The sequence below is a fragment of the Galeopterus variegatus genome, unplaced genomic scaffold (assembly GCF_000696425.1).
Source record: "Galeopterus variegatus unplaced genomic scaffold, G_variegatus-3.0.2 Scaffold1310, whole genome shotgun sequence".
NCBI lineage: Eukaryota > Metazoa > Chordata > Mammalia > Dermoptera > Cynocephalidae > Galeopterus > Galeopterus variegatus.
The window spans coordinates 96,729-107,698 of record NW_007727421.1 but is presented as its reverse complement, the minus strand read 5'-3'; the positions used below and the strand labels follow the sequence as shown (position 1 = coordinate 107,698).

Sequence of the window (10,970 nt, the reverse complement as noted above, 5' to 3'; positions counted from 1 at the left end):
GGCTACCATATTAGCACAAATAATTTCCATCATAACAGAAATTCCTATCAGCCAGTGCAGCCCAAGAAAAATAAACATTATGGTAAGATTATTAAGTCTATAATCTTTTATTTTTCAGTGACATTGAAAATCTTTTTTTTTGTCTTTTTCGTGACCGGTAAGGGGATCGCAACCCTTGGTGTGGTATCACCCGCACTGCGTTCAGCCAGTGAGCGCACCGGCCATTCCTATATAGCATCCGAACCTGTGGCGGGAGCGTTGCTGCGCTCCCAGCCCCACACTCTCCCGAGTGCGCCACGGGCCGGCCCTAGCACCAAGTTCTAACTGAGCTAATCAGCCAGCCCCAAGCCATATTTAAAGGATGACTATGAAGTTCTTTTACCCAAATAAGATAGAACATATGCCCAACTGAGTACTGTCTTTCAAAGCAGTTCCTTTGGTCGTTTGTCCATTTATTCCATAGCAGCTCCCACTGTCCACGCTGCTGGAGAGAGTTGCCTAGGGAACCTTCAGCACTCGAAAGTTTTCCATCACGAGTCTTCTCTCTGAGGCACAGATATTTTTTAATCAGCCCAAAGCCACTTGGACAGAAGTTTGGTGAACATGGTGGTAAGAAACAAACAAAAATAAGCAGGAACCACAAAAACCAGGCAGTGCTGTTTTAGATTGAAAATAAAAAATGAAAATTCTGAGGAGCTGTGAAGCACCAAGGGCACTGCTGGTTGCTTTCACCCATGTGAAAACTCTCATTTGGAGTTGTCTTCAATCTTGTGAGGCAGCATCCCTGCTTTACTGATGATGACACTAGCTCAAACGGCTGATGAGAGCTGCCTAAAGTGATGCTGTTTATAAGCAGTAGTCAGGACCCACACATGGGTTTGGTGTGGCTCCAAGATGCACACAGAATTCAATGACAGGATTGCCATCTCCACCTTGGGGGACAGAATGACCTGCAGTGGGAGGCCTGGATTGTTTACTTAGTTATATGGGTGACATTTATTCCTTTCTCTTCCTTATTTCTATACAAGTATGTTGAAGCACTTACCCAGACTACATTGTAATCTATTTGTTTACTGTTTATATATCTGCCTCCCCGGCTAGATTGAGCTCCTTGAAGAAGGGACTATGTTTTATCTCCATATCCCTAATAGCTAGCCAACGCCCAGCACATACGTGGTGCTCAGTGAGTGGTGGTGTTTTGTTGTTGAGTCTATTCTGACTTTGGACATGTTACTTTCCCCTCCTGACCTCCATATTCAGATCTGTGAAATGAGAGTAGGTAGGTAAGGCCTTCCAAATTTAGAGTTAAATTAAACATGTAACTGCTTGTGGTGGCCTACTGAGAAACTCCTAAGCCATTACACTTCCTGTCTCCTCAGAGAGAGGTATTTGATCTCACCATCCTTCTTCCTGCCTTTTGAGGCCATCTTAAGACTCAAGAAACACCTCCGATGTAGAGAGAACTCTGAAACCAGAACCAGAAGCTATGGAGTAGTGAATAGAGAGTTTTTTCTCGCATAATAAATAGGACCTACGGACCTGGCTACTAGGATGGTATCTTGCCAATTCAATGCCTCTGCAGAATTTTAGCCTAGTTTTCAATTAGTCTCAAGAATGATTATGAATGCTGGTGGTCTTTTGAGTGTTTTTGAGATACTTTGTTATTGATACAACAGCTTCTAGAAATCTGAAAAGAAAAAAACCAAGTTATCTATATATCAGTTGTTAAGAGTCTGAATGTTGATCAGTCTCTCCATGTAGTTCACCTTTCCTAATGTAGGTAAATCACAGTTCTGACGGAATCATAGAGCCTGAAAACCAACAGCACTTCTCAACTGCTGACATGATGGTGCAGTGTGATCAGTTACTAATCTACTATTTACGATGAAGACTGCAGAGATAAGTGTGTGCTCCTCCAGGTAATTTAAGTTGACAAGTAATTAACAGATTAGGCCCAAGACTACGTAAACATTACAGATTCAAATCCCAAGTACGGATTAATTTGTTCTCTTTCCAGGGTCACAGATTCCATGCTTAGCCCCATCCTGCTGGTTTCCCAAAATATGGTAATGATTATATATGGATGGGAGTGAGGTCTCTATCACGTTACTTGAAAAATTGAAACCTCACCTATTATTGCTGGTGGACAGAAACCTCAATTAAGTAGAATATTACTTAAAGATATTATTCTACTATAAAACATAGTTTGGAAAGAATCGCATAAATAAGAAAGTATTTTTCTGCTTTGGGCCATAGATAAATTGATTAAAAAAAAAACCAAACTGGTTGAAATGTTGAAAGGGCTGAAAATAAGTATTTCTCTCACTGGTTTGCCACATATTGATCGTTTTTACACAACACGGGCTGGCTCTCTTTGTCTATTAATCATAACTTATTTCTGAGATTTTTTTTTTGTAATTTTTATGAAGCATGGGGTCATGTCCTTTTCAGCATTTTTCTTTATTTTTCAGAGTTTTTTTCCCTCACTTGTGTGGCAATCTCTTTGTGAAATTAAAAGTTTTTCTTATGCTCTATGTGAACTGTCCAAAAGATTAGATTATTGGAAATGAAATTCCCAACCATTAGCTGTCATACTATGAATCCAAGAAGATATAACTTTAAATTTTACCTTAGTATTTAAAAAATTTAACTTCAACCAACCCCTGAATTTGGGCTCAGGATGCAGAGCATATAAAATGTTTGATAGCCAAATATTTTGCCAGACATTAATAATGTTACTCAAAAAATAAAAGAATGTTTTTAAAAAAGGTGAACATACAGTTACATAGGGAAAGTAAGCACAACTGAGTTTTATGTTACATGCTTATGAAAACAAATTTTAAACTTTCAAAAAGTGAAGTAACTGCTCCATGTTCTCAAGTGTAAAGTCTATACAACCAAGGCTCAAAAAGGTTAAGTAATTTTAAAAGGCACAGAGTTAAGATGAGACAGATTTGGTGGTCTGACTCCAGAACCTTAGCACTCTACATTGTCTTAAGGTGAAAATAAATTTCCAGGATCCCGGATCCTGGCACTAAAGCATTTTTAAAAAAATAAAAGCAAGAACGTTTAAAATAAATAAAAACAAATACACAGTGCAGGTATATACATGGAATGCAAAGCTAAAAATGAAAATACAATAAGTGATTAAAACTACTACTCCTCATCTTGTGAACCTGACGAAATTTGGACATTTCCTGAGAGTCCTTGTTATTTAACATGGCTGTAAATAGCTAATTTCTAAAATAACGTGTACTCCTGGATTCATCACTAATTTTGTGCATGGGTAAGTGGCATAACCTGCTAATCTATTTTTGAAAATTAAACATAACTTATCAAAATACCAAGAGCATTTTATTTATGTATATATTTATGTATTTATCATGTCGGCCTGCACTTGAGGTAGTTCTAAGAAAATAAAACAAAATCAACTTGCCTTTTCACGGACAGTCTGGGGTTTCTTCTTACATGGACAAACTGGGTAAGTGCAGGCTCCATGCGCACAGTAGCTGCTGTGACAGGGCCTCGGCCGTAGGCTGCATCCCGGTCCTCTAGAGGTTTCTCCAGAAAAAGAAGAGCTGGAAGGTGGAAGTTAGGTAAAATGCTGCATTCCGTAAGACATGAATCTCTTTAAAAACGTTTTATTGAAGCATAATGTACATACGGTAGTAGCCTCATTTGAGAAGCAATTGCTGCAGAGCTTTGGAATAGAAGGCACGTCAAGATCTCCTCCCAGAGGACGCTACTGAGGCAACAACAGCAGAGCCGGACACAGAGCAGGCATTTCACAAGTCCCTCCTGTGATGACGAGACACTTAGGGCGACTGCATTCCGGCATTACAATGTATCCGGACGTGTCACCTGTCACGGGTGTAAGAACGACCATAAACTAGCGCCTGCAGCGGCTGAGAAGCACCTTCGCGGATAAGTTGTGATAACAGATTTTTACAAGGTGCAGTGAAGCAGATGTTATGTACCTAAAATTATTCATGTATTTCTTTTGTCTTTTTATATCTCTTCAGTATCTTCCTTATATATACATACACACATATGCATACAATAAAGTATTTATTGGATGTGTAATATGTACTAAAAATTTTATGAAGACATAAAAGTAAATAAGACATAGTCTGGCCTCATATAGCTTAGTGCCAATGTGGGTAGATGAATATACTGAAAAATGTTAGAGCATGCAGCAAATGGGCTTCAATAAAGATTTATAGAACATTCTGTGGAATTCCAGAAAAAGGAGTACCATAAGATATTTACGGAAGGATGTTTAATGTCTGTGAAGCAAAGAAGATTTCATGGTCATTAAGACACACAAATGCAGTCTCCAAGAAAGAGAATCAATATACAGGCCATAAAAAACAAAACAAACAAACAAAAAAAAAAAAAACAAAGCAGCAATGACAAATAGAAAAATAGTAGCACTTGCAAGGACATGGGGGGGACAGGAGCAAGGTGTGTCTGAAAAAATCACATGTAAATCAATACAACTGCTTATTTACAGATACACTCAGACATAAAAGATTTTGAATCAAGCATGTACATTGCTTTATTTTCTCAACATATTTGGATACACACGCTTCTCCCAGTAGTAATAAGGGATACTGGGAAACGAGCCCTAAGAAAATACTTATTTTTCAAGGACACAGAAGAAATCTAGCTACCCATGGGCGTGCAGGGCTTCCAGGACTACATCGAGAAGCACTGTCCAAGCGCCGTGGTGCCGGTGGAGCTGCAGAAGCTGGCCCGGGGCAGCCTGGTGGGCGGCGGGCGGCAGCGGCCCCCGCAGACCCCGCTGCGCCTGCTGGTGGACGCCGACAACTGCCTGCACCGCCTCTACGGAGGCTTCTACACCGACTGGGTCAGCGGCGGCCAGTGGAACCACATGCTCGGCTACCTGGCGGCGCTGGCCAAGGCCTGCTTCGGAGGCAACATCGAGCTCTTCGTCTTCTTCAACGGCGCGCTCGAGAAGGCCCGGCTGCACGAGTGGGTCAAGCGGCAGGGCAACGAGCGCCAGACGGCGCAGCAGATCGTCAGCCATGTCCAGAACAAGGGCACCCCGCCGCCCAAGGTCTGGTTCCTGCCGCCGGTCTGCATGGCCCACTGCATCCGCCTGGCGCTCATCCGCTTCCACGTCAAGGTGAGGCCGGGCCCCGGGGCCCGCTTGGGCCTGGGGTCGCTCGGGCCCGGGGACCAGGGCCGCCGCGCATCCAGAGCCCCTCTCCCGGGGTGCAGAATGTGTCCAGGCCGTGGCGGCGTGGGGGGCTCGGGAGGGCAGGCTGGGAGCCGGGCCGCAAGATGGATGGCCGGCCGTGGGTCCGTCCAGGCCGCGCGCTGCTCGAGCCTGCCTCCAGCCGCCCCTCGTCGGCGGGCCTGCTCGGAGTTTACAGACGCGTGAGGATTCGTGAGGGTGGCTAGAGAGCCCGGGGCCGGAACTCGGAGGTGGCAGTGTCACCCTCCTCAATAGCCCTACCGTTTCCCCTCCTTTTTGAGGCGGGAAGGTTACTCAGCTCTCGTCAACTTCAACAAAATACTCATTTTTCGAATTTAGCCCGTTCTTTCCCAGCAACAGGTTTATCTTGGAAGCAAGTAGAGTAAATAGTAATAGTAGGGAGATCGCTAGGGCCAGTGGGGAGAAGCGGCTGGAAATACTAGTGCCAGGTGACAGTGAAACCTGTGTAGGGACCAGCCCATTTCCTTGTCTTCAGAACGCAGTACCCTGTCCGTGGATAAGATGTGTGGAGAAATTGACTGCTTTTTGTGTGTTAGATTTCAAGGAATCGTAAAAGGTGACAGAATGGGATTTTGTCAGTTCTGTGATTTAGAGTCTATGTGAAAAAAGTCTTTTTAGAGAAGTTCAGTTTTGTATACCTGACGCGAAAGTAGTAGTTCAAAATCAGGGGCTAAGGCCGTTTTTGGGCTGTGCAATACAAGCGTGAACTTGAAGGGTTTATTTTTCAGGGGCACAGTAAGTATTGAGTGACCTTCAGCGGTGCCCTGATGGGTGGGTAATCAGAGCTCCACATTATCGGCCCTGTGCTGTCCCTTTGGCAGAGGGCTCTGTGGCTGAAACTGGGCCAGAGGAGCACTTCAGGACCCGGCAGTGACTGTAAAGATAAGCAAATAAATGATCCTGGACTTCAAGTTTTGATTGCTTGCTTTTCATTATTTTTCTTAAAAAATATTTTTGACGTCTGTTTTTGGTTTTTTAGCCCTTGCCACTGCCTTTTAACTTGTTCTTTTATTTATGCTTGAAACAGTGCTTGAGCTCAAAGTTTGTGAAATTCTCTCTCTTCATGATTGCCCGCACTGCCTAGGATGAGATGGTGATAGTTAAGCCCAATATGATAGCGGAAGTCCCACCCAGGATCCTGTTGCAATTGGTGAAATGGTTTTGAAGTCTGTGGGCGGAGGTGTCCGGCAAAGTCGCGATTGGCGGGTGAGCATGGCAGACACTCAGCCTGCCATTATTCAGGGAAGTTGGGATGAGAGGAAGTGTCTCTGCCACTCACATTTTCTGAATTGGAGGCTGGGGCTCTCAGAGAACTAAGGCGATGCCATTTTTCCAGTGTGATCTAGTTTCGGAAGAGATCGTAAAAAGCGTTCCCAGTTTTATCGTGTTCAGAGATGGAAAACTAGACAGGATGAGCTTTACTTGCTTTTGGTAACAGCCCGGCTATGCTCTTAACTATTGAAGTGACTTTCGAGGGAACCCTGTAAATATTGTATTAGAGTCAGTTTGTATACATATGGTCACTGTACCTTTTGAAGGAAATGTTGAATTCTTTTTTAATTGTAAATTTCTTTAAATATATCTTTACACCCCTTTGAGTGCCATCACTTAGTAAGTGCTTACAATTTTGATCAATGAACTAGATTTAAACTGCCTATGTTTCTGGACACATGGTAATTTTGTCTACATTTTGCTTTAGATAAGCTTTTAATTCCCGATCCAGAGTCATAGCATAGTGTTAATTCCAAGATGAATATTGTAATGACTCAGTTACCTGGTGGTCACTTATCTGGCAGCCTCGCCTTTTTGAAAAATGCCTGAGAAATCTAGCTACTAGAAATTTCTCAGCAAGCAAGAGAGATGTTAGGAAGTTTAGGTACAATGATGGGCTTTCTCTTTTCTAACTGAAGAATCCTTTAAGCTCTCACTCACAGACTGCCCTCTCCTTTTAAATGTAATTCTAATAAGCTTGGTTATCTGTTTTCTAAATTCAGCTTGGGAAGAGAGTGAATAGGAAAGTCTGCCAGAGGCAGGAACACCATTAATAGCAAGAAGTGACAACAACAAGGGAGAGGATTTTAAAAGCTATAAAAAGCAGGCATAATTCTGGGGCTATTTTGGAAAAAGGAAAGCAACCCTATGTACTTTAGTAGTCCCTGAGGGTAGTACAAAGTTTATTCTGTAAGGATAATTTTGAGTTAGAGAAATTTATGTTCAGCGTTCTCTGTTTAAGGGAGTGAAGCAGTGTTACTGTTTTTAAAAAGATGCTCATTAAAATGGTTAAAAAATTAAAAACCTTGACGAGTTATCACTACATTCCTACTAGAATGGCTGAAATAAAAAAATACTGGCAATACAAACCGCTCGGAAAAATGCTGAGCAGCTGGAATCTTTACACATTGCTGGTGGGAGTGCAGAATGGCACCACCACTCTGGAAAAGTTTGGCAGTTTCTTATGAAGTTAAACATGCATTTATCATATGATCCGGCAATCCACGCCTGGGTATTTTCCTAATGAAAACTTCTGTTCACACAAAAATCGGTACTTGAATGTTCATAGCAGCTTTATTCATAATAGCTCCAAACTGGAACCAATCAAAATGTCCTTTAATAAGTGAATGGTTAAATAAAGTGTGGTACACCCATACCATGAGTACTGCTTAGCAAAAAAAGAAAGGAACTGTTGACATTTGTAACAACTTGCATGGATCTTTAATTAAGGTTTTAAGCTGAGTGAAAGAAGCCAGGTTCAAAAGGTGTGATTTCATTTATCTGACCTTCATTTACCTTTATAAAGGTAAAACTGTAGTGATGAGGCTCAGATCAGTGGTCCTGAGAGTAAAGGAGAAGGGTGTGAATGTAAATGGACGGGAGGAGGGAGCTTTTTGAGGTGATGGGACTGTTCTTTATCCTGATGGTGGTGGTGGTAGTAACATGTTTTAAAATGACAGCTATCCATCAAAAGTAAATATGTGTTAATTTTATTGTATGATTTTTTTTAAGGTTAAATACATTGGCAAAAGAATTGACATGAACACGTTACTATAATGTTGAGTAAATGAGACATCTCTCTTAAAAACTTATCATTCATGTATTGGCCTTCTCTAGTTTTTTATAAATTGGCAGAAAAGCATGATTTCCTGTCATGGTTGCTTAAATCTTTTTTGATTTAGAGAATATTTCTTTGATAGAGTAATAATTGTATTTTTTGTACAGTAATAATTGTATTTCTTTAATCATTACAAGTTGGCCTACATGTTAACTCATTTTGTTTAGGTCACTAAATGAACTTGTCTGTAGTTACTTGGAGAGTTTCCTCTTGTGTGCTTTGAGTCATCAAAGCACTGAAGTTACTTTGAAACTTCAGTGAGTGATTTATGTTTATTTTAAAATGTCGGTGGCATTAAATCACTGGAGCTTTCGTAAATGTTTCTGCTACAAGACTTGTATAGGTGTGAGGGTTTATAACGAAGTTCTTCATATCTTACCCTGATGCTCTGGTGTATCTACTTAGATCTGAACATAAAATGACGTTCATATTTTAAGTCAATGGAGGAATGAGATAAGACTATAGTTTAAGATTTTCATAGTTATCATAATAACACGTTTGTATTTAGGAATGATGATCTCTTCTACAGTTGGTGGGGGAGGGAACTAACTGATATCAGACCAGGACCTTACTAGGTCCTTTCTTACATACACTGTCTCATTTAGTCTTCAGGGTGCTTTGTTACCCCACTTTACATATAAAGAAACAGGATCTGCTGATTAAGTGACATCTGGGGACAAGTCATTAGTAACCTCTTCAAGAGGGAAGTGCAGTGCTGAAGTCAAAGTTCAGTTTCATTGTGTAAGAGTACTTTGAGGGTGTGCCTACCAACAGTTCACCGCAGGTCAATTCTGATAGCAAAATGTCTCTACTATTTTTTCCAGTTAGAGTAGGAGCAGCAAAGTTTCTGTACAGAAGAAAAGCACTGATCAGTACACCCTGAAAACTGACAAAATATCCTATTTTTAGGGACCTTTAATTGACCAGAAATTTTTTTTTTTTTTTTTTTTTTTTTCCATTTTGTCTTTTTTTTCGTGACCGGTAACGGGATCGCAACCCTCAGTGTCGCGCCCGCACCGCGCTCAACCAGTGAGCGGACCGGTCTCTATATGGGATCCGAACCCTTGGCGGGAGCGCCACACTCTACCGAGTGCGCCACCGGGCCGGCCCTGACCAAAAATTCTTAAGATTTGAAATTGACTGTCTTAAAACTCAATCAGTCAGCCATTTAAAATATGTATTTTTCTCTAGTGTACCAGTTTTTTGTGACTAGTTTAATTCACTTAGTGTAATGTCTTCAAGGTTCGTTCATGTTCTGGCATGTGTATCAAAATTTTTCAATGGATTCATAGACAAAATTTCCTAAATAAAACAATTAGATGTGTAAATGAATCAGAGTTTAGGGAAAAATATTGTTAAATTCTCTGAGTGTCTCTATATAGCTCATCACTTATTTTTTACTTGTTTTAATGTTTTCTCTGGAAAGTAATTCCCATGAAGACCTTGCCTGTTGTCCAGATCTTAGAAAAATACCTGGCGTGTAGTAGGTGTTCAAAAAATACTTGGGAGATGGATGTTACTCACCAGTTCATGCAGTCCCCTCATGCAAGGCAGTGTGATGGCAGAAAGATGGTAGGAAGTTGAAGTTTTTCAAGTCCACAGAGTCAGTTGATTCCAAAGATCACTGGTCTCAGCTTGGCCACCTGCTACAGAGGTTTTGTCTTTGAATAAGGCTTTTATGCTTCTTAATTTAGGTGATGTGTGGAAGCCATAAAAGGAGTAACTGCTCAGGGGAATTGGCTGAATTTAGCCATCTTCTCTCTCTTGTTATACCTGGTTCCATTGCACCTCGTTTCTAGTAAAGTTGAACTTGATGTACTGCATTATCTGCAAGGTATGGTAAATCTACACTATAGTAGTAGTTAAGGGTCTGTGGTTTAGAAAGAGAATACATTTGTGCCCCAGTCATTTGGTATTTCTCAGTTTCTCTGGAATAAATTAACTTGTTTGGAATGAGTGAATTGAACACATTGTTAGCATTTTACTGGTTAGTGTAGGGAAGCATACTGGAGGGTTTATTGCTGGAGGGTTGACTTTTCCTGGGTCTGAAGTGCACAGTTCATCTTCTGAGCTAGAACACATTCCCGAACAGTAGTAACAAGCCTGCCCAGACTACTGGGAGAGTTGTAGACCACGTGGGTGAGATTTTCAATCTCAATCTTTGAAGAGTTTGCAAGTATATCACTATCTTGAAATAAATTGTATCAATCTGATGTTCATTTTCCTAAATTCTGAAAATTAAATTTTGATGTTTTGTATTTTGGAATGAAATTTTAACATGAATAATACTGCCAGGGTTTAGCTGAGTAATTAGGAGATTCATATAGTAGTCTAAATAGATTGTCAATACAAATAATGTGTGTGTTTCCTTCTTTCCTCTCATCTTTTTACTTTTTATTTTTAAAGTTTATAAAGTTTAATTTGCATTTTTTTTAGGACATCCACTTCCTTATTATTATTTTTTATTATTGTCATTTTATTTATTTATTTTTTTCCTTTTTTTTTGTCTTTTTTACTGACCGGTAACGGGATTGCAACCCTCGGTGTCGCGCCCGTACCGGGGACCGGCAATGGGATCGCAACCCTCAGTGTTGCGCCCGCACCACGTTCAGCCAGTGA

The 10,970-nt window shown here is 40.9% G+C and overlaps 1 protein-coding gene and 1 long non-coding RNA gene across 2 annotated transcripts in view; one reads left to right on the top strand and one right to left on the bottom strand.

The window, feature by feature from the left end:
• Positions 1–273: 273 nt before the first annotated feature.
• Positions 274–3,919, bottom strand: LOC103593249. The gene is made up of 3 exons (XR_550729.1): positions 3,665–3,919; positions 3,437–3,578; positions 274–545 (listed from the first exon to the last, which is right to left on the bottom strand). It is a non-coding gene; the product is annotated as an uncharacterized LOC103593249 (long non-coding RNA).
• Positions 3,920–4,675: 756 nt separating this feature from the next.
• FAM120A (family with sequence similarity 120A) overlaps positions 4,676–10,970 on the top strand; it is a 102,636-nt gene continuing 96,341 nt past the window's right edge. Inside the window, 1 exon segment of the mRNA XM_008576200.1 lies at positions 4,676–5,149. Within this exon segment, the coding sequence (XP_008574422.1) occupies positions 4,676–5,149 (474 nt within the window).